This window comes from Sapajus apella, unplaced genomic scaffold (genome assembly GCF_009761245.1).
Source record: "Sapajus apella isolate SASKATOON/1434 unplaced genomic scaffold, GSC_monkey_1.0 scaffold74, whole genome shotgun sequence".
NCBI lineage: Eukaryota > Metazoa > Chordata > Mammalia > Primates > Cebidae > Sapajus > Sapajus apella.
Window position 1 is genome coordinate 5,161,849 of NW_022437014.1, and position 24,928 is coordinate 5,186,776.

At 38.5% G+C, this 24,928-nt stretch overlaps 1 protein-coding gene across 3 annotated transcripts in view; it reads right to left on the reverse strand.

Moving 5' to 3' along the window:
- Positions 1-24,928, reverse strand: part of WDHD1 (WD repeat and HMG-box DNA binding protein 1) — an 83,465-nt gene that overhangs the window by 19,035 nt on the left and 39,502 nt on the right. For all 3 annotated transcript variants that reach the window (XM_032251125.1, XM_032251124.1, XM_032251122.1), the window contains exons 13-16: positions 24,155-24,339; positions 20,767-21,008; positions 17,936-18,073; positions 14,528-14,684 (exon numbers count right to left, since the gene is read on the reverse strand). In XM_032251125.1, coding sequence (XP_032107016.1) covers positions 14,528-14,684; positions 17,936-18,073; positions 20,767-21,008; positions 24,155-24,339 — 722 coding nt within the window. The remainder of the gene's footprint in view (positions 1-14,527; positions 14,685-17,935; positions 18,074-20,766; positions 21,009-24,154; positions 24,340-24,928) is intronic.

Genomic DNA, 24,928 nt, shown 5'->3' on the forward strand with positions numbered 1-24,928 from the left:
TTTTCCTTAGCAAACCGCCCACTTTTAAAACATAAAAATTGTACCATCAACATTTGTCATGGAATCCATGTTATCACCAAGATAAATGCTGATAAAGCTGCGTACGGAACATGTGGTCAACCACATGCTTGGCCATAAAGTAAGTCTCAAAAATTATTTTTAAAAATTGAAATCATACCAAGCATATATTCTGAGCCCATGGTAAAATAAAAATAGAAATCAATACTGAGGATCTCTCAAAACCACACAATTACATGGAAACTAAATGACATGCTCCAGAATGACTTTTGAATAAACAATGAAACTAAGGCAGAAATCAAAATATTATTTGAAATAAATGAAAACAGACACAACATATCAAAATACATGGGATGCAGCAAAAGCAATGTTAAAAGGAAAGTTTATAGCACTAATGCCTGTATCAATTAGAAAGATCTCAAATTAACAATCTAATATTGCATCTAAAGAAACTAGATAAATGAGAACTAAACCCAAAGCTAGCAGAAGAAAACAATAACTAAAATCACCGCAAAACTAAACAAAATTGAGACTCAAAAATACATCCAAGGATCAATGAGCCGGGCGCGGTGGCTCAAGCCTGTAATCCCAGCACTTTGGGAAGCCGAGGCGGGTGGATCACGAGGTCAAGAGATTGAGACTATCCTGGTCAACATGGTGAAACCCCGTCTCTACTAAAAATACAAAACATTAGCTGGGCATGGTGGCGCGTGCCTGTAATCCTGGCTACTCAGGAGGTTGAGGCAGGAGAATTGCCTGAATCCAGGAGGCGGAGGTTGCAGTGAACCAAGATCGCGCCATTGCACTCCAGCCTGGGTAACAAGAGTGAAACTCCGTCTCAAAAAAAAAAAGGATCAATGAAACAAAAAAAATTGGTTTTTTGAAAGGATAAACAAGATTGATAAACTCCTACCTAGATTAACAAAGAAAAGGAGAAGCTCCACATGGTCACACTCAGAAAATGGCAAACTGATTCCACAGAAATACAAAAGATCCTCAGAGACTATTACGAACACTTCTATATGCACAAACCAGAAAATCTAGAGGAAATGGCTCACACCTGTAATCCCAATACTTTTGGAGGCAAAGGTGGGAGAATCACTTGACATCAGAAGTTTGAGACCAGCCTGGGCAACCAAATGAGACCCAATTGCTATGAAAAAGTTTTAAAGATTAGCCGGGCCTGGTAGTGTGTATCTGTAGTTCTAGCTGCTCAGGAGACTGAGATGGAAGGATCAACTGAGCCTGGGAGGTCGAGGCTGCAGTGGGCCATGATCATGCTGGCCTGGATGAGACCCTGTTTCAAAAAAAAAAAAAGAGAGAGAGAAAGAAAGAAAAAAGAAAATCTAGAGGAAATGGATAAATTACTGGAAACATAAAATTTCCCAAGATCGACTCAAAAACAAACAGAAATTTGAACAAACCAATAATGAGTTCCAAAACTGAATCAGTAACTTAAAAAAATGTATTAACCAAAAAAGGCCCTGGACCAGAGAGATCACAGCTGAATTCTAGACACACAAAGAAGAACTGGTACTAGTCCTACTAAAAATATTCCAAAAACTCAACTCCTCTCCAAATCACTCTATAAGGCCAGCATCATCCTGATAGCAAAATCTGTCAAAGACATAACAAAAAAAGAAAACTACAGGCCAGTATCCCTGACGAACACAGGTACAAAAATCCTCAACAAAGCACTAGCAAACCTAATATAGCAGCACTTCAGAAAGTTAATGCACCACAACCAGTAGGTTTTATGCCTGGGATGTAAGGTAGTTCAACATATGCAAATCAATATATGTGATTCACTACATCAATGAATTAAAAACAAAAACCACATGATCATGTCAATAGATGCATAAAAAGCTTTCATAATAAAGACCTTCAAAACAAACTAGGCATCGAAGAACATAACTCAAAATAAGAGCCACCCGTGGCAAACCCAGACATCATCAGATGAATGGGCAAAAGCTGGAAGCATTATCCTTAAAAACTGGAATAAGACAAGCATGGCCACTCTCTTCACTCATATTCAACAGAGTATGAAAGTCTTAGCCAGAACAATCAGGTAAGAGAATAAAATAGGAAAAGAAATTGCTGACTATATGGCTCTATACCTAGAATTGCTAAAGGGCTCCTAGTTATGATAGACTTTGGCAAATTTTCAGGATACAAAATAAATATACAAAAATCAGTAGCATTTTGATACACCAATAATGTTCACGCTGAGAGTCAAATCACATATGCAATCCCACTTACAATAGGCATACACATACATAAAATACCTAGGAATATATCTAACCAAGGAAATGAAAGATCTCTACAAGAACTATAAAACACTATTGAAAGAAATCAGATAACACAAACAAATGGAAACACATTCCATGCTCATGGATTAGAAGAATCAATATCATTAAAATGGCTATACTGTGACCAAGCAACCTTAGTTCACATCAGAATCACAGCACCAAAAAAAAGAGAAAAAGACCATTACTTCCCAAAGCAATCTACAGATTTAACACTATTCCTGTCAAATTGCCAATGTAATTTTTCAGAATTAGAAAAAACTATTATAAAATTCATATGGAACCAAAAGAGAGCCCAAATAGCCAAAGCCATCCATAGCAAAAAGAACGAAGCTGGAGTACAGTTTGATGTTGGGTATCACATTACCCAACATCAAACTGTACTACATCAAACTGTACTACAAGTCTAGTGCAAACAAAAGAACATGGTACCGATGCACAAACAGAAACACAGACCAATGAAACACAATAGGGAACCCAGAAATAAAGTCACAAACCTACAACCAACTGATCTTTGACAAAGTTGATAAAAATAAGCACTGGGAAAGAAATCCCTACTCAATAACTGGTGCTGAGATAACTGGCTACCCACATGCAGAAGAATGAAACTGGACCCTTACCTATCACCATAGGTAAAAATTAACTCAAGATGGATTTAACACTTAAATGCAAGGCCTCAGACTATAAAAATCCCAGAAGAAACCCTAGCGAATACTCTTCTAGACATTAGCCTTGGTAAATATTTCATTACTAAGTCCTCAAAAGCAACTGCAACAAAACCAAAAATTGACAAGTGGGTCCTAAGTAAACTAAAGAGCTTCTGAACAGCAAAAGAAACTATCAAGAGTAAACAGGTAGGGTGCAATGGCTCACATCTGTAATCCTAGCATTTTGGGAGGCCAAGATAGGAGGATTACTTGAGCCCAGGAGTCTGAGACCAGCCTAGACAACAAAGGGAGACCCGTCTCTACAAAAAAATTTAAAAATTAGCCTGGTGTGGTGGCATGTGCCTGTAGTTCTCGCTATTCAGGAAGTTGAGGTGGAAGGATCACTGAGTCCCAAAATTCAAGGTTACAGTGAGCTGTTTGTGCTACTCCACTTCAGCCTGGGCAAAAGAGCAAGACCCTGTCTCAAAATAATGTAAAAAAAAAAAAAAAAAAAAAAAAAGAGGCAGAAGAGGGAAAGCTTAAACATTGTTGGTGGGAATGTAAATTAGTTGTGCTACTGTAGAAAGCACTTTAGAGCTTTCTCAAAGAACTAAAAATAGAACTACCATTTGATCCAGCAATCCCACTACTGGATATATATCCAAAGGAAAATAAATCATTCTTCCAAAGAGACACATTACTCATATGTTCACTGGAGCACTATTCACAATAGCAAAGACATAGAATCAACCTATGTGCCCATCAACAGTGGGCTGGATAAAGAAAGTGTGGTACACAACACACCACGGATGCCACACAGCCATAAAAAAGTAAAATCATGTACTCTACAGCAACATGAATGCAGCTGGAGGCCATTATCCTAATCAAATTAATGCAGAAACAGAAGACCATATACTGCATGTTCTCACTTACAGGTAGGAGCTAAACACTGGATACACACGGACATAAATATGAAAAAACAGACACTGGGAACTATAAGGAGGGGAGGGATGGAGGGAGGGCGGCCAGGGATGAAAAACTACCTATTGGGTACTATACTCACTACCTGAATGACGGTTTCAGTCATACCCCAGACCTCAGCATCATGCAATATACCCTTATAACAAACCTGCACATGCACTCCATGAATCTAAAATAAAAGTTGAAAATTATAAAAAATATATGTTGGCCAGGTGTGGTGGCTCATGTCTGTAATCCCAGAACTTTGGGAGGCGAGGCGGGCAGATCCCTTGAGGCCAGGAGCTTGAGATCAGCCTGGCCAACATGGCAAAAACCCATCTCTACTAAAAATACAAAAATTGTCTGGGTGTGGTGGTGAATGCCTGTAATCCCAGCTACTCGCAAGGCTGAGGCATGAGAATCATTTGAACCTGGGAAACTGTGCTATTACACTCTAGCCTAGGCAACATAGCATGATTCTGTCTTAAAAAATAAAATAAAATAAAAAATAAAGCCAATGAAGCAGATTCACTTTCATTCATCAGTTTGGGCATTCTTAGTACTGTTGGTATAAAGTGTTAAAAAAGAGAAAATAGTCAGGCGTGGTAGTGGGCACCTGTGATCCCAGCTATTCCAGAGGCTGAGGCAAAAAGATATCGCTTAAGCCAGGAGACCAGCCTGGTCAACGTACCAAGACTTCATTCCAAAAAAGAGAGAGAGAAAGATGGTGAAATGCCCAATAAAGGTAAATGTTTATTAGATATTGGTCAGAGTGGAGCAGAAAATTCACTATTATTAGAAAGGCTACAATCTATACCTACTCTGATAAATGAAAGGTTGCCTTACATGGTAATAGGTCAATGGGCAAGGACTTTGTCTAAACCCGTTCTGAGCAGGCTATGTAAGTATTCAAACACGTCCATCATGAGTAGTAGTCTTGCAACTGATTAACTAAAAAGCATTCATAATCACAGAATGATTTATATATATAGAACTCTTTCAACTTACGTACTCCAATTTATTTATTAGAAAAGCACTGGAAAACCATGGCTGCACACTTTAAGTACCATGGGCAAATTTTATATATTCACAAAGTCATTTAAAAAGACACAATCTCTTGTTGAATGCTTACTAACAATCATCCATTTAATTTACAGCATAGCCTTTTAATTAGGACATTCTTGAAGGGAGATACTAAGTAGAAGCTAGACCCTTGGGCTTGAAAATTTTATAAATATCTTCCAGTATTATCAAATGCCCACTAGAGTAATTAGAAAACAAGTGAGTGACAATATCTAGATCATTTTTAAACTACTCAGGCCCTTTTCTTGTGAGACTCAAATATCCTCCCTTCTTTTTCTTACTATACAATAAAAATATCAATGTTTTCTAGAGTTCCAATTTTTTTTGAACATACAATCTCATTTCTTTCTTCCTGCTTTTTTATGATTTTATAAAAAATCTAGTTTTCACCATACAGTATGAGGTGGCAGTGCAAATACCTCAAGTTTGAAATAATCTTGTGGCAATTCTCTCATAAATCTCTATTTAAAAGAATCAGTAGTTTACTAGTCATGCAAAATGAAAAAGAACATGTGCATTCATAAAAGGTGAGTCCAAGTACATATATATGTACATTAACAAAGTTAGAAGGAACACAGGAAACGTTAATTGCCTAAACATATTTACCTAAAATGTCCTGTTTAAAAACATTTTAGGCTGGGCGCGGTGGCTCATGCCTGTAATCCCAGCACTTTGGGAGGCCGAGGCGGGTGGATCACGAGGTCAAGAGATCGAGACCATCCTGGTCAACACGGTGAAACCCGGTCTCTACTAAAAATACAAAAAATCAGCTGGGCATGGTGCCGCGTGCCTGTAATCCCAGCTACTCAGGAGGCTGAGGCAGGAGAATTGCCTGAACCCAGGACGCGGAGGTTGCGATGAGCCGAGATCGCGCCATTGCACTCCAGCCTGGGTATCAAGAGCGAAACTCTGTCTCCAAAAAGAAAAAAAAAAAACATTTTACAGCTCACTTTATGGATTTACAGACAGTAAACAATTATCACAAAGAAAAAGGAAATACTGAATAGGATTTTATTAAGTTACTTTCCAAGCCACATTTACATCAAAGCAGAGCACCAATTTGCATTTTCTTAACCTTTCCTTAACTTTAAAGACTTGAACTAAAAAGATATTTTCTGTTAAACATCCCTTTCATAGAAGAATTCTAGAAAAAAAACAAACACGTTTAAACTGCTAATTTGGTGGGTTCTGATGGCAACGAAGGAGTTTCCTGAAAACTATGTGCACAGACCATTTGGAAGAGTAATGTAAAAAAAAAAACCCCAAAAATCTGGTTTACTAAGACAAAAGTGGCTGGGCACAGTGTTTCATGCCTGTAATACCAGTACATAGGGAGGCTGAGGTAGGCAGATTGCTAGAGCTCAGGAGCTCAAGACCAGCTCTGGCAACATAGCAAAACCTTCTCTTTACAAAAAATTTGCTGGGCATGGTGGCGTGCATCTGTAGCTTCAGCTACTTGGGAGGCTGAGGAGAGAGAACCGCTACAGCCCAAGAGGCAGAAGTTGCAGTGAGCTGAGATCACACCACTGCCCTCCAGTGTGGGCAACAGAAAGAGATTCTGTCTCAAAAGAAAAAAAAAATCACTTCAATTTGTTTTCAAATTGACCACAAAACCTGTTCTTTTGTTATATTAAAAGAAGAGTTTAAAAATGCCAAACTGGCAGGGCATGGTGGCTCACACCTGTAATCCTAGCACTTTGGGAGCTGAGGCTGGCAGATCACCTGAGCTCAGGAGTTCGAGACCAGTCTGGGTAACCTGGTGAAATGCTGTCTCTACTAAAAATACAAAAAATTGGCTGGGCATGGTGACACATGCCTGTAATACCAGCTACTTGGGAGGCTGAGGCAAGAGAATCACTTGAACCCGGGAGGCAAAGGTTGCAGTGAGCTGAGATCATGCCACTGCACCCCAGCCTGGGCAACAGAATGAGACTCTGTCTCGAAAAATAAATAAATAAAAATTAAATTAAATTTAAAAATGCCAAACTGGAGAAAACTAGATCCAGTGTCCAGATTAACCCTGTCCCAGCCAGCAAGTTTTACTTTTTCTGCTATGTTAGATAGGACTCTCTTCTGCATTCAAGAGGACTTTGCTCACATCTCTTTCAAAGCACTTATTTGGGAATAGCATAATGATGTTTACAAGCCTACCTCTTGCAGGCCACAGCCTCATTTATCTTTGTGTGGTATAGCACATCCAGTCAGTATTATAATAAATGCTAATTCAATGAACACAACTAGAAAAAATGTCATTTTCAAGCATATTAAGTAACTCTCTTAAGGGTTTTTAAAAACTAAACAGAAAAAGAAAGAAGGTCACTGTTGATAGAGAGCAAATAAGACTATAACACAGCAAAATTTGCTAACTCTCAGTTATATATTAACCAGGAGTGTCATGAAAAAATCTTTAGAAGAAACAATACTTGCTAAACTGAAGTTCAATGCAACAAGGGGTAGGGATGACACCACTACAAATCAGTAATTTCTCATATTCATAATTTTTTTTTTTTTTTTTTTTTTTTGAGACAGAGTTTCTCTCTGTTGCCCAGGCTGGAATGCAGTGGCTCAATCTCGGCTCACTGCAACCTCCACCTTCCAGTTCAAGAGATTCTCCTGCCTCAGCCTCCCGAGTAGCTGGGAATTACAGGTGTCCACCACACCTGGCTAGTTTTTGTATTTTTAGTAGAGATGGGGTCTCACCATGTTGGCCAGGCTGGTCTTGAACTCCTGACCTCAGGCAATCAACCTGCCTCGGCCTCCCGAGGTGCTGTTATTACGGGTGTTTGAGCCACCATGCCCAACTTCGTATTCATGATTAAAGTTTTATACTGACTTAAATTAATGCTTTTTTTTTTTTTTTAAAGAGACGGCGTTTTGCTGTTGCCCAGGCTGTTTGCAATCTCCTGGACTCAAGTGATCCTCCTGCCCCAGTGTTTTAAGTAGCTGGGATTACAGATGTGCACCACCGTGGCAGGCTCTTAAATGAAGTTTTTTTTTAATTTTTAAATTTTTTTTTCTTTTTTTTACAGGCAGGGTCTCACTATGTTGCCCAGGCTGGAGTGCAGTGGCTATTCACAGGCGTGATCCCACTACTGATCAGCACAGGAGTTTTGACCTGCTCCATTTCTGACCTGGGCCGGTTCACCCTTTCTTAGGCAACCTGGTGGTCCCCTGCTCCCAGGAGGTCACCATATTGATGCCAAACTTACTGCAGACACCCGATTGGCATAGCGCACTACCGCCCAGAACTCCTGGACTCAAGCGATCCTCCAGCCTTAGCCTCCTGAGTAGCTGGGACTATAGGCACATACCATGGCACCTGGCAAGTTTTTAAAAATTATTTTTCACAAAATGTACTTTCTTTTAAAGGATCTCTGAACAAAAAGAAAGCATAAATACTACTGAGTTGGGTTAGAAAATGCATTTAAAGTGAAAATAATAAAGAAAGAGGTATCACTAACTCACTTCATCTTCACAGAGCTTCTGTGAAATGGGGAAATGTGAGGAAACAGTGGCACAGAGTCTAAAGTGTAAGTAACACACCAGAGCTACTGAGCAAGGATTTCAGCTAGGATACCATAGTAGGCAGTGTAACTTAAGAGCTTGAGCTCTGGACAACTAGGCCACACTGCCTTTCCAGAGTAGCACATGATTTGCTATCTTTACCACAATGAGAGCAAACAGAAGCATTAAAAATGCAAATAAATACAAAGATGAATTTATTTCTTTTTTATTTCAGAGACCAGGTCTCCTTCTGTTACACAGGTTGGGGTGCAGGGGCTGTATAACCTTGAACTCCTGGGTTGAAGCCATACTCTTACCTCAGCCCCCCAAGCAGCTGGGACTATAGGCATGTACCACCATGCTTGGCAAGGTCTCTCTATGTTGCCCAGGCTGGTCTCAAAACTCCTGGCCTCAAGCAATCCTCCCCTGCTTTAGCCTCCCAATGTGTTGGAATGATAGCTGAGAACCATGAAGCCTGGCCAAAGATAAATTTCCTGCTAGCAAGAATAGGTAAGTCTCATTAAACACAACAACAGGTTACTAAAGGTGACTGCAGAATTTTATTCCCTGAACTTCCATGCACCACTATCCATAGGAAAGAAATGAATAATCTGTAAACATGTCTACATATAAGCAAAACTGGTGTGAAAAGTACAGTAAGTCATATTGAGAAGTGTAGCTTCCAATCTTTGAAAAATATTTAAGGCTATATACCAAAAAAAAAATTAATTAAAAAATAAATGCTCTATAAGGGTGTACCAAAAAAACAAACAAAAAATACCGAGAGAGAGAAAAAGAAAATATTCTTATTCAGGTTTATTATTTCAGCATAAAGCCAGGAAAATACGAAAACATTCTGCAGTTATCAACTTATCATATATTATACAAATAAATATATTTCTATCAATAGACTTTTTAGCATATCTTCTCAGTGCTTCAAATGCCAAATGTATAAGATTCCCCTCAGTAATTCAATTATTCTATTCTAATTACTCAATTATTCTCCAAGCTGGTCTTTATGAGAGAAGTATTTATTCTTTCAATCTATATGTCAACTAACTCCTATTGTTCCTATATTTTAATACAAAAAATATAAAAAAATTTTTGCCAATAACTAGATGTGTATTCTCAAACAAATTAATCTTTTTGGACCTTAGTTTTCTCATCTGTAAAAATTAGGGAGAAAGGCAGGGGGTGAAGAAAGACAGCAATTAGACCAAAAGAACTTGGTAGTTCTCATGTTTTTATTCCTGTAGGGCTGCTGAGCTAATATAAAGGGTCTAGGAATTCACACAAGCACCATGAATTGTCTGTATAACAAATACAAAAATAGTTTCCACTTTACATAGTAAAAATTTCACATATATGCAGATAATGTGATTTGTAAATACATTTTATATTAAAATAAAATTTTTAGGTCTACAGAAGCTTATATTATCACGCCTGTAATCCCAGCACTTTGGGAAGCCAACGTGGGAGGATTGCTCAAGGTTAGTTCAAGAGCAGCCTAGGGAATATAGTAAGACTGTGTCTCAATAAAAAATGTTCTCTATTAGCTGATACTAAATGTAGAGCTACTATAGCTACTATTATTTGGAGGCATGAATTGTTTAACATTTAAAAAGGACTCTTGGTTGAGTCCAGCCTGGATAACGTAGTGACAACTTGTTTCTAAACAAATAAATAAAAAGGGTTCTTATATTTGAAAATGTAAGGAGCTACCAGCATAGATAGTTCCTAAAATTCTTCTTAGTCTAAAAGCTATAATTTAGAGTCCATTATTTCTTTATCCACTGTTGAATGTAACAGTTAAAGGTTATTAGCTGTAATTATCACAGTTTTTAACAAGTTAAAATTCTTTACAGATCTTAAATAAAAAGCAGGTAAGAAATGTGTTCTAAAAGGTTGTGTGGGAGAAAAAATAAAGCATGTAAGAAAAAAAAAAAAGCCAGTTGGATAAATTACTCAGGGCGTGAAAATTGTAATTGATGAAATACTTATAATATTAAATTAAATAAAAAGCAAAATTATTCATTGCAGATGACTAATTTCACGTATTGCAAATGAGTAATTTCATATACCTCCTTAAGATAATGACATTCACTAACAAAATGAATAATCTTACTTGAATAAGCATTAGACAGAATAGTAAAAATCTTCATAGGTTCAAACCTTAACCTACTATTAGGACAGAATATGAATTGTTTAATTCAAATTACTACATGATTAGATTCCTGAAAATGGACATGCAAGAAATCCCTGAGAACAGCGTACACTATAAGAACTATTAAAAACAGTGAATGTGGTTTGGTGCATGGCTTACACCTATAATCCCAGTACTTTGGAAGGCTGACGCAAGAGGATTGTTTGAGGCCAGGAGTTTGAGATCAATCTGGGAAAGATGGTGAGATCCCATTTTTACAAAATATTTTTAAAAATTAGTCAGGTGTGGTAGCCTGTGCGTATAGTTCTACCTATTCAGGAGACTGAGGTGCGCGGATCACCTGAGCCCAGGAGTTCAAGGCTACAGTGAGCTACGGCTGCACCACTGCACTCTAGCATGGGCAAATGAGTGAGACCCCGGCTCTAAAAAAAAAAAAAAAAAAAAGTTAATGAATATACTTCTTCTGATACTAAATATGCCAGGATTTAGAATGTAATATTCAGTGATTACAAGTGTAAAGGCAAAACACAAAGAAATAACCAACAATTCCTCTGCAGTTTTCTACTAAATTTTACTTTGCATTCCCTGAGACTATGTCTTTTCTTCTCAAACATCCCACAATGCCAACCACTGCCTCCAAAAATACCCAAATTCTGCTTCGTGATCCGCCAACAAAACAGAAGCCAAAAACAGAAGACAAGAATTTGTTACCTTTCAGCTACGAGATCTATCTGCATTTGTGCCTATTTTCTTCCCTTTCACAACTGTTAAAATGTCTATTTTCCAATTTTAGACAGGTGATGTAAAAGCTACCACTTTTTTTCTTTTAAGATTTCATTCCTCTCATTGGCTCCTTCTTTTACATTATCAATCTCACCTTCTTTACTAAATTCATTACCAAAAGATTACAAAAATGCTGTAGAATCACCCAAGCTAAAGAATCCCTTCAGGTTGGGCCCCATGGCTCACACCTGCAATCCCAGCACTTTGGGAGGCTGAGACAGGTAGACTAAGAGGTCAGGAGTTCAAGACCAGCCTAGCCAACATAGTAAATCCCTGTCTCTACTAAAAAAAAAAAAAAAAAAAATTAGCTTAGCATGATGACGGGCGCCTGTAGTCCCAGCTACTACTTGGAAGGCTGAGGCAAGAGAATTGCTTGAACCCGAGAGGCAGAGGTTGAAGTGGGCCGAGATCGCGCCACTGCACTCCAGCCTGGGCCCCAGAGCAATGAGACTCTGTTTCAAAAAAAAAAATTCCTTAAAGACTTTATATCCTCCTTTAGGTGTCACCCCAAATCTTTGCTCCTCTTCACTCGAAAGTTTTTTTTTTTGACAGAGGGTCTCTGTTGCCTGGCAGGAGCACAGAAGAGTGATCATGGCTCACTATAACCTTGACCTCCTGGGCTCAAATGATCCTCCCCTCTCAGCCTCTCAACTAGCCGAGACTATTATGTGCATGCCATCATGCCTGGCTAATCAAAATTTTTTTTTTGTAGAAACTGGGTCTCACTATGTTGCCCAGGCTACTATCAAACTCCTGGCCTCAAGCATTCCTCCCGCCTCATCCTCTCAAAGTATTGGGATTACAGGCGTAAGCCACTGCACATGGCCCAATAGCAAAATTTCTTGATAAGAGTTATCACCATATTCTACTTTCATTTCTTTACCTCCCATGCTCACCCCAATCTGGAACTTAACATTTTATCATGCCATTAAAATCACTTTTATCAGAGTCACCATTAACCTCCACGTAGCCAATTAAGAAGTCTTCTTGAACTTGTTTATTTATTTATTTATTTATTTATTTGCTGTCTTCTATGAGAAATAATTTGGTTCAAAGAAGTCTTCTTGAACTTAACTTCTGGCCTTATCTGATTTAGTTTACTGAAATGTTGCTTTGTTTAAAAATTCAATTTATTTAAATTTTGAACCAGTAATTCAAAGTTACATGCTCAATTTATATGCTCAAAAAGTATAAAAACAAATAGAAAAGTCTCCTATACTATCCACTGAGTTTGAGAGGTAATTATTATTGTTAGTTTCCTTTTTATTGTTCTAGGAATTCTTTTGCATATGTAAAGCAAATATAATTATATATTCTTATTCTCTCTCTACTTTTACACAAACGGTATTTCACTTAACACATCTTGCAGATTTTTCTATATCATTACATTGTGTCCTCATCCTTTTTGATAACGGCTTTGTCAAGATATGATTCACATGATGTTGAGTTCACACAGAATGTACCAGCTATATCATATGGTAAGTATACAATTCAGCCAGGCACGGTGGCTCATGCCTGTAATCCCAACACTTTGGGAGGCTGAGGTGGGAAGATCCCTTGAGCCTAGGAATTTGACACCAGCTTGGGTAACATGATGAAACCCTGTCTCTACAAAAATTAGCTAGGTGTGGTGGTGCACACCTGTAGTCCCAGCTACTTGGGAGGCTTAGGTGAGAGTTGCTTCAGCCCAGGATGTCACTGCTGAAGTGAGCCATAATTGCAGCACTGCGATCCAGCCTGAATGACAAAGTGAGACTCTGTCTCAAAAAAAAAAAAAAAAAAAAGGGAGAGTACATAATTCAGTTGTTTTTTGCATATTCACAGAATTGTGCATCTATCACCACTAATTTCTGAACTTTTTCATCACCCCAAAAAGATATCCCATTCTGCGCACAGCCAATCTATCATTTCTTACATGTGCTAGCAGCAGTACTTCCCAAACTTTAATGTGCACGTGAAACAACATAAAATACTATTAGTCCAGTGCCAGGTGCAGTGGCTCACGCCTGTAATACCAGCACTTTGGGAGACTAGGGTGAGCAGATCACCTGAGGTCACAAGTCCAAGACCAGCCTGGCCAACATGGTAAAACCCCACCTCTACTAAAAATACAAAAATTAGCCGGATGTGGTGGTGCATGCCTGTGTAATCTCAACTACTGGGGAGGCTGAAGCAGAATAGCTTGAACCCGAGAAGCGGAGGTTGTGGTGAACCAACATCACACCACTACACTCCAGCCTGAGTAAAAGAGCAAGACTCTGTTTAAAAAAAAAAAAAAAAAAAAAATTCCATTAGTCCTTTCTTCTATTACAATAATTAAGCAAAAAACCTCAAAAAGCAGCTTAATTATTAATTATATATTTCAATTCTCAAATATATATTCAGTTTAAATAACCTTTATTAATTATTTTTACTTTCATATTTATTATTATTTTATTAAAATAAAAGACAATAAGCCAGGCACGGTGGCTCATGCCTGTAATCCCAGCACTTTGGGAGGCCAAAGCAGGTGGATCACAAGGTCAGGAGTTCAAGACCAGCCTGGCCCAGATGGTGAAACCTGTCTCTACCGAAAATGCAAAAAATTACCTGGGCGTGGTGGTGGATGCCTGTAATCCCAGCTACTAGGGAAGCTGAGGCAGAGAATTTCTTGAACCTGGAAGGCAGAGGTTGCAGTGAGCAGAGATCACATCACTGCACTCCACCTGGGTGACAGAGCAAGACTTCATCTCAAAAAATAAAAAATAAAAAATAAAAAAATAATAATAATAACAACAACAATAATAAAAGATGAAAAGCCATGTTTAACCAGAATTCCACTCCCTGTGTGGCTGAAATGATGGTAAGGTCACCTTAATTATTTCTATTTTGTTAAACATGCTTCAAGTAAAGCAAGTGACTGAAAACTTCAGAGTGAATATGAACAAATTCCTAATTTAGTGACTGTGGAAAGCAAGTAATTGGACTAAGATAAAAGACAAATACAGTTAAAGAGCCTCAGAAAAAGAATTTCAAAGTACTTTTAAAAAAGAGTCAACTTTAGACTTCTTTTAATAACCCACCTTAGTTGCTGGGGATTTTCATGGATACCAACCACCCAGTAGTGATCAGATTTTCCTTTGCAGTGCTCTCTTGTATTACATATAGGAGTCCATGTATTACCAAGTCCTCTGTTAAGCATTCGAACGATTCCTTCTGAATCCACGTAACAAGGGGTACCTAAACCACAACAGAAAAAGAAATCATTTGGAAACATAGCTAAAGAAACCCTATTTCACATATATTATACATACCAAGGATTCAACTTTCCTTTCAAAAGTAAACACAAAACAGAAGCACATAATCTAAGATTAAAAATACTGTAAAATTTACTTAACCATAAGAGTATTGGATTTGATATGACTAAAATTTACACAAATAAAATGAAAAAACTGAGTTTCAGTGAAAACTGTGCCACCTGCTGGAAGATAACAACAATAATTTTAAAGCCAATTTTAGTGAAAAATTAGACATGAATCAGAAGGCTACTGGTTGAGAAACATTTAGAAAAATGACCAAAACCTGATACAAGGTAATCTTTATGAAATTTATCTTTGGTTTTCTTCTTCCTCTCTCTTCTCTTTGTTGGCCTCATCACTGTTCTGTCCCCAATTGCTAGTTAAGCAATTCTTACCTAGGAAAAAGGGAAGGATTCTTGTTCTCCACCTATTCTGCTTCCAGCTCAGGAAATCTGTGACAAATTATCTGATTATCCCTTTTCTTATCTGTAGCTTCTTCATACCCCCTTACTCTGCAAACATCAGTTTCCTGAGGGTCTGTATCTAATTGGTACTTGGGAGAAAAAAGGCTATACAAATGGAAGTTATCAATGGTTCATATTATTAAAGCCTAAATGACTAATATCCCAACAGAAAACACATCTAGAAATGATTGATATTTTAAAGAAAAAGTGAAGTTTCCAGCAATGTAAATGAAGAATCTGAATCTCCAAAAAGGGAACTATTTAAGTCCACATGAGACAGGGTTGACAGGTGATTTAAAATAAGGTACACGCGGGCCAGGTACACAGGCTCACACCTGTAATCCCAGCACTCTGGGAGTCCGAGGCGGGTGGATCACCTGAGGTCAAGAATTTGAGACCAGCCTGGCCAACAAGGCGAAACCCTGTCTCTACTAAAAATACAAAAAGTAGCTAGGCGCGGTGGCGTGTGCCTGTAGTCCCAGCTACTCAAAAGGCTGAGGCACGATAATCACTTGAACCCAGAAAGCAGAGGTTGTAGTGATCTGAGATTCTGTCACTGCAATCCAGCCTGGGTGACAGAGTGAAGACTCTGTCTCAAAAAAAACCACAAACACAAAAACAAATGAAATAGGGTACTCCTCAGTGTCTTTCAAACTATCTAGAATTTGGTCTAAAATAGCACTTATCCAATAGAAATGTCAGGTGAGCCACAAGTGTAAGTTTTAATTTCTTAGTGCCAGCTACTCAGAAGGCTGAGTATCTGTTGCTCAGATAGTATCTGAGCAGTAACAACAACAATAGTTTAGGCTGGATGTGGTGGCTCACCCTGAAATCCCAGTATTTTGGAAGGTCAAGGGAGGCGGATCACCTGAGGTCATGAGTTCAAGAACAGCCTGGCCAGCATAGTGAGACCCCATCTCTATTAAAAATACAAAAATTGGCCAGGTGTGGTGGCTCATGCCTATAATCCCAGCAGTTTGGGAGGCCGATGTGGGTGGATCACGCGGTCAGGAGATCAAGACCATCCTGGCCAACATGGTGAAACCCTGTCTCTACTAAAAACAAAAAAATTAGCCAGGCGTGGTTGTGTATGCCTGTAGTCCTAGCTACTCAGGAGGCTGAGGCAGGAGAATCGCTTGAACCCAGGAGGCGGAGGTTACAGTGAGCCGAGATTGTCCCACTGAATTTGTCTCAAAAAACAACAACAACATTAGCCAGATGTGGTGGCACAAGCCTGTAATCCCAGCTTCTCAGGAGGCTGAGACAGGAGAACTACTTCAACCTGGAGGCAGAGGTTACAGTAAGCTGAGATTGCATCATTGCACTCCAGCCTGGATGACAGAACAAGACTCTGAATTTATTCCTAATATAAAGAATAATAATAGTTTAGAGATGGTGTCTCCCTATGTTGCCCAGCCTGGTCTTGAACTCCTGGGCTCAAGTGATCCTCCTGCCTCAGCCTCCCAGAATGCTGGGATTATAGGCATGAGCTACCATGCCTAGCCAAAAAAATATATATTTAAAGAAAAAAAGGATGAAGTTAATGTTAATAATACATTTTATTTCATCGAATATATCCCAAATATTATCATTTAACATGTAATCAATGTAAAAAAAAAGTATTGAAATCTTTATATTCTTTTTTCATGCTAAGTCTTCAAAATCTAGAGTATTTTATACATGCAAGTACATCTCAGTTAGCCATATTTCAAGTGTTCAATAGCCACACATAGCTACTAGTTATTGTAGTAAACAGTGAAGTTCTAGAAAATTCTAAGTTTTGTGTATAATGTGCAAGAAAAGACAGAATTAATCATTGATTTGTATCACCTCCTTGCTATCTAATAAACTTTCAGAAAAATGTATTTCCCTCTTTATCTATCTTTTTTCAAACTAGTATTGCTCTGTGGCCCAGGCTAGAGTGCAGTGTGATATGCTCTCCGCTCACTGCAACCTCTGCCTCCCGGTTTAAAGCGATTCTCCTGCCTCAGCCTCCCAAGTAGCTGGGACTACAGGTGACTGCCACCGCGCCTGGCTAATTTTTGTATTTTAGTAGAGACAGGGTTTCAACATCTTGTCCAGGCTGGTCTCGAAATCCTGACCTTGTGATCTACCTGCCTCTGCCTCCCAAAGTGCTGGGATTACAGGCATGGGCCACCGTGCCCAGCCTTATTTCCCTCTTTATACATTTTCTAATGAGAATTCTCATGAGAAGAGATCTCAGCCAGGTGCAGCGGCTCACACCTGTAATTCCAACACTTTGGGAGGCTGAAATGGGTAGACCACTTGAGCCTAGGAATTTGAGACCAGCCTGGGCAACATGGCAAAACCCTGTCTCCACAAAAAATACAAAAATTAGCTGGCTGTGGTGGCACACGCCTGTAGTCCCAGCTACTCAGAAGGCTGAGGTGGGAGGATGACTTGAGCCCAGGAGGTGGAGGTTGCAATGAGCCAAGATCATACCACTGCACTCCAGCCTGGACAACAGAGCCAGACCCTGTCTCAAAAGAACATAAAAATACAAAAGAGATCTTGTATATGAAACAATGGCTCCCTTGCCTAAAGATTGCAGTTCCCAGTTCTGCCAACATATTAAAATAGAAATTTAAAATATAAAATAAAAATAATTTATCTTTAAAGAAATTAGGAATAAAACAATAAAACAATTTTCTTCTTGAAAAATGTCTTAATGCTTTATATTTGTTTATTTTTAACAAATTTATCTTGCCTTCAGCGGAAAACCCAATCCATGTAAGGTAGGATTTCCTTGAAAGAGGAAGAGGGTCACCATGTAAAATTTGTTTTTTCTTTTTCCCCAGCTCTAGTAGTTGAACTCCAAGGCACTGATCCCCATCAAATCCTGTACCTAATGAGAAAATGTAAATATAAATTAGGCATCAAAGGTTACACAGAGTAATATGTTACATAGATTATTCACATAAAGTCCTTATAAATGGGCATTTATTCACTCAAGAAATATTTACAGAGACCTTACTACACACCAGCACTGGCCTAGATACTGGGGCCACAACAATAAACAAAGTCATTGCTCTCATTAAATTCAAATTTCAGGTAGAAGACAGATTAAAAAATACAAAAAGAACAAAAAAAGTTATCGAAAAGCTAAAATAATGTTATACAGAAGTGGCCTCTCAGAAAGTAAAGTTTAAGCTGAGACATGAGCTGCAAGCTGGAGCCTGCCTCCACATTAGGGGAAGGAACACAATAGTGGATGGAGGGAACAGCTAATGCAAAGTCCCAAGACAGGAAGAACAGGGGGCTCGAAGAACGCCAAGGGGTAGTATGGCCAGAACATGGTAATGAGAAACAATGGTAAGAGATAAGGTTAAAGAGGCAGGCAAAGGTCAGATTATGCAGGATTAGGAGATCACCTTGACAGCTATTAGAAGTTTGATTTTTATTCGAAAAGTGAAGTAAAGTCAGAGAGATTTGAGAAGAGGGGCATGATCTATGTTTTGTTTTTCTGAGACGAAGTCTCGCTCTGTGGCCTAGGCTGGAGTGCAGTGATGCAATCTCAGCTCACTGCCACCTCCACTTGCCAGGTTCATGCGATTCTCTTGCCTCAGCCTCCTGAGTAACTGGGACTACAGGTGCATGCCACCAGGCCTGGCTTTTTTTTTTTTTGGTTTTAGTAGAGACGGGTTTTCACCATGTTAGCCAGGATGGTCTTGATCTCCTGACCTTGTGATCCGCCCACTTCAACCTCCCAAAGTGTTGGGATTATAGGGGTGAGCCACTGCACCTGGCTGATCTATGTTTTTAAAAGATCATCTAGACTGCTGTGTGGAGGATGGACCTTAAACGGCAAGAACTGAAGCTAAAAGACTATTTAGGAGGCTACTATGACAGTCCAAGAGATGACATCTAGGTTGTACGGGATATTAGCAGAATAAATGAAGAGAGACAAATTTAGAATGTGTTATTCCATAGAATTGACATGATGATATAATTTTACTGTTGGAATTGATTCAGGGGAAAGGGAAAGAGAAGAATCAAGGATAATTTTTAGATTTTTGGCTTCAGCCACTAGATTGCTAGTAGGCCATTTACTAAGATGGAGAAACTATGTAAGAAGCAAGTTTGGAAGGAAAAAAATCAAGTTTTTATTGTGAGCAAATTAAGTCTGAAATGTCTGTCCAAACTCTAAATAGATTTTGAGTAGGCAACTGGATATGTAAGTCTGGAGATACAAGGAGAGGGTAGGCTTGAAAGTCATAGACACTGAAATGTACTTAAAACCATGGATTTTGATAAAATTCCCAGAGTGGTTTCTCAAACTGCATATTTTGACCTATGAGTCATGGAATCAATCTAAAGTTGCAACTAGCATTTTAAAAAATTAAATAAAAAAAATTTAAAACTGAAATCAAATAGTAAATATTGTCCATGGGACTTTTTTGATACATTTGCAGATATTTACAGAACAGTAATACAGAATATATTTATTTTCTTCTTTTTTCTTTTTTAAATAGAAACAGGCGCTTGCTATTGTCATCCAGCCTGGTCTTGAACTCCTGGGCTCAAGCAACCCTCCCGCCTCAACCCCACAAAGTGCTGGGATTATAGATGTGAGCCACCATGCCTGGTCCAGAATCTATTTTTTTCTTCCGAAATGAAGTCTCGCTCTGTCACCCAGGCTGCAGTGCAGTGGTGCAATCTTGGCTTACTGCAACCTCCACCTCCTAGGTTCAAGCGCTTCTCCTGCCTCAGCCTCCCGAGAGGCTGGAACTACAGGCGCATGCCACCACGCCTGGCAATTTTTTTGTATTTCTAGTAGAGACGGGGTTTCACCGTGTTAGCCAGGATGGTCTTGATCTCCTAACCTTGTGATCCACCCATCTTGGCCTCCCAAAGTGCTGGGATTACAGGCGTGAGCCACCGTGCCTGGCCCAGAATCTGTTTCATACTGTGGCAAAGCAGGCAAAAAGACTGAAAGACCCTGACCTATAGAGTAGTAGAGAAAAAGGGGCTACACTCCAGCTAAAAGGTAGAGCCAAGAAAAAAGTAAAAAGGGAGTTGCCAGTGAGGAACAATATTTAAAGAGTGAAGTCACAGAAATCAAGAGAAGAATTTTCAAAGAAATTATTTTTTTAAAAAGCACAGAGATTATCAGTTACCTTGATAAGACCAGTCAGCAGAGAAATGGGGACTGAAGAAAGACATGAGGGGAGGAAAAGTAGCCAGCAACTTTTAAAAAGTCACATTCAGAGTTATTTTGGTGCTTCCTACTAGAAGGTATTTTTGTGGAATTTCAACTCTGAAAAGTTCTCTGGTTGTGCTTACCAACTGATAAGATTTAGACATGGAAGGAATCAACCAAATTCCATCTTGGAATTGTCTCTGTAATATAGCTCTATTAATAAAACATTTTCATTTTTATTGCTAATAGTGAACACAACAAAATTCTCTACATTTAAAGATTACACTAATTCAAGATGAAGTATATAATCCAAGACAAAAAGAGTAGCAAAAAAGCTCTAGTAATTTCCATTTTACTTCAGGTCATAGTAAAATTATAAAAGACTGAAAAAAATCTACCTCTGTGATAAACAATGAAAAGCTGTTCTCCATGTCCTGCCATCGACACCACAGGCCCAGCAAGGCTGAATATCTCTTTTTGAACCCCTCCAATAGTAAACAATCGAAGAAGCAGGGCACTAGTAGCAGCAGCAGTCCATCCCTGACCGACACATATGGCTTCAATATCCTCATTCTGAGGCATGTCTATCATCCACTCTTTGCTCGAATCCCAAGAACTAAAGTGCAGGCAGTGAAGCTTGCTAAAAATTAAAGCAATATAGAAACAATCAAACGTTATATAATATTTATACACACACACACACACACACACACACACACACACACACACACACACACATATATAAGTAATCATGATATTCAACAAAAAACCAAATAGTTTACTTTCTATTATACACTAGTATAAGAAATTGCTTTAAAAAAGTAATTATGGGCATGGTGGCTCATGCCTGTATTCCAACACTTTGGGAGGCTGAGGCAGGCAGATCACCTGAGGTCAGGAGTTCGAGACTAGCCTGATCAACATGGAGAAACCCCGTCTCTACTAAAAATACAAAATTGGCTGGGCATAGTGGCACATGCCTGTAATCTCAACTACTCGGGAAGCTGAGGCAGGAGAATCGCTTGAACTCAGGAGGTGGATGTTGTGGTGAGCTCAGATCACACCATTGCGCTCCAGCCTGGGCAACAAGAGTGAAACTCTATCTCAAAAAAAAAAAAAAAAAGTAATTATGAAGTATCCTTAAAATGAACTATACTAAAACCATTAATAGTCATATTTTGCAGGATATTTAAATATACAGGAAAAGGCTCACAATGTAATGTTAAATTAAAAAAACGTAAAATCTATCAAGTGTGATTTTGTATTATAAATGTATATAAAAACACAAGTTTTAAAAGAGGAAAAAGCATCAAAATGTTAAGCAACAGTTCTCTCACTACAAAAATAAAGTGGATATGGAAGACTAAAACAAGAAAAAGGAAAAAAATATACCACCAATGAGATTACTAACCACTGCTTGATATCTTTCTAGTCTTTTTTTGCACATACATATATATATAAATTATTATTATTAAATACAAATTTTTTTTTTTTTTTTAAGATGGAGTTTCGCTCTGTCACCCAGGCTGGAGTGCAGTGGCATGATCTCTGCTCACTGCAACCTCCACCTCCCAGGTTCAAGCAATTCTCCTGTCTCTTGCCTTAGCCACCTGAGTAGCTGGGACTAAAGGTGGGTGCTATATTTTTAGTAGAGTCAGAGTTTTGCCATGTTGGTCAGGCTGGGTCTCAAATTCCTGACCTCAGGTGACCCTCTGGCCTCAGCCTCCCAATGTGCTGGGATTATAGGCGTAAGCCACCACACGCAGCCCCAAAGGATACAAATTTCAAGTCACATAGAAGATAGTAAAATTCATGAAGTTTATCAGTACTATGACCAGCTGAAGAAGAGATCAAGAGAGGACAACCTTGTGATTTACAAAAAGCTAAAAAAATTTTCTTTTCTTAAAAAAAAAAAAACATTTTGCAATAACAAAAACCTGAAAAAATATTTTCTTTTAAAAAACAAGCATTTGCCACCACCCATTGCTTTTCCATCATAATTTTTTTGTCAACATCTGTCTACCTATTTATTTACTTACCTACTAATCAAAACATGTAAAATCCAAAAGAACATTAAGTAGAAAAAGCAAATTGGTGACTAGTACATTTTTTGGTTTGTTTTTCCAATTTTTTTCCCGCATTTTCAAAAAGTTTTTTTTTTTTTTTTTTTTGAGACAGAGTTTCACTGTCACCAAGCTGGAGTACAGTGGCACGATTTCAGCTCGCTGCAACCTCCACCTCCCAAGTTCAAGCGATTCTCCTGCCTCAGCCACCCATGTAGCTGGGACTACAGGCGCATGCTACCATGTCCAGATAATTTTTGTATTTTTAATAGAGATAGGGCTTTACCATGTTGGCCAGGATGGTCTCAATCTCTTGACCTCATGATTGGCCTGCCTTGGCCTCCCAAAGTGCTGGGATTATAGATGTGAGCCACCACACCTGGCCTCAAAGAGAGATTTTAAATCTAATCCATAGTGACAAAAATTTACACTTAGTTGACCAAAGCTAGGGTTGAATTAACTGCAAAGGGGTATAAGAAAACATTTTCAGATGATAAAGAACGTTCTTTTTTTTTTTTTTTTTTTTTTTTGAGACGGAGTTTCGCTCTTGTTACCCAGGCTGGAGTGCAATGGCGCTATCTCGGCTCACCGCAACCTCCGCCTCCTGGGTTCAGGCAATTCCCCTGCCTCAGCCTCCTGAGTAGCTAGGATTACAGGCACGCGCCACCATGCCCAGCTGATTTTTTATATTTTTAGTAGAGACGGGGTTTCACCATGTTAACCAGGATGGTCTCGATCTCTTGACCTCGTGATCCACCCACCTCGGCCTCCCAAAGTGCTGGGATTACAGGCTTGAGCCACCGCGCCCGGAGTGATAAAGAACATTCTATATTTTGATTGTGGTAGTAGTTATCTGTGTATATTGTATATCTTTGTCAATTCATAAATCCGGTACATTTTATTGTAAATAAATTACATCCCAATAAAATAAATTAGGCTTGATGTGGTGGCTCATGCCTGTAATCCCAGTACTTTGGGAGGTCGAGGCAGATCGATCACCTGAGGTCAGGAGTTCGAGACCAGCCTGACCAACATGGTAAAATCCCGTCTTTACCAAAAATACAAAAATTAGCCAGGTGTGGTGGCACATGCCTGTAATCCCAGCTACTTAAGTGGCTGAGGCAAGAGAATTGCTTGAACCCAGGAGGCGGAGGTTGCAGTGAGCCAAGATAATGCCATTGCACTCCAGCCTGGGTGACAGAGCAAGACTCCGTCTCAAAAAAATAAATAAAATAAAAATAAATGAATAAATAAATGAAGTAAATTAAAATAAGGGAGGTTCTCATAGAAATAAATCTGGAAGGATATATATCAAATTGTTAATAGTTATATGTGAGAGTAGAATTCTGGGAGGAGTTTTCATTTTCTGAAACTTCTATATTGTATACTTTTTTTTTTTCTTTATAGTGAACATACATTACTCTTATAATAGTAATAAAAAACACTTAATAATGTAAAAAAAAAACCCATCTCTCTTGCATTATTAATCATGTCATGTCATTTTGCTACATAGTTAGAGCATGTAATGAGGGAACCATTAGGGCAAAAACAGACATATGTTCTGAGATATTTTGGATGTGCTGGTGTTTGTACCAAACTCTCCTTTCTGAAATTTCAGACTACAAAAAATAAATTTTGTTTTGTTAACTTTTTGTCTTTAATTTCAACAACTGTATCAAACAGTTTAACCATACCAAATTCTTCCAAATAATCTTGAGTTTACCTTGCTAGCTCATCAGTGCTTTCACATGCCAACAAAATAGCTTCGTGGGAAAGATCTGCTATTGTATAATTCAAAGTGTTTGATAAGTGTGTTGCATGGTGTATGGAGGTATCATGGAACTCCACATCTATGGCATTGTCTTGCTCATCATTATAGCAGCGAATAATTCCAATAGAGTTCCACACCTACAAAACAGGTAAGATTAAATATAAGTCTGAGAAAGACCAACATTCCTAGAATCAGAAGGCCACAGTAGTACAAATTAACACATATTATAATTCAATCTGTAGTAGGATTTAAGTTTTGGGAGCTACCACATCTCAACTATCTCTAAAGAGTTTCTGACAGAAGTTGTAAAACCAGAGATACAATTACTTATTATTTTCTTTATGAGAAGATACATATATACTTATTAATTAGCAAATGGAGTTCTAATAATAAAAATAAATTACATGACTGTTACTTTAAAATTATATTACAGTTGGCCTTTGAACAACCAAACAATTAAATTTCTCAAAAGAAACATTTCAAAAATTGAGTTTTCTTACAAATATGAATGCAAATAACAACAGACTTTTTTCCTGTTCTAAGTAGTTATTTTATGATAGAATAAATATATACATTTTGGCCAGGTGTGGTGGCTCACACCTGTAATCCCCACACTTTGGGAGGCCGGGGTGGGCACATCACGAGGTCAAGAGATGGAGACCATCCTGGCCAACATGGTGAAACCCTATCTCTACTAAAAATAGAAAAATTAGCCTGGTCTGATGG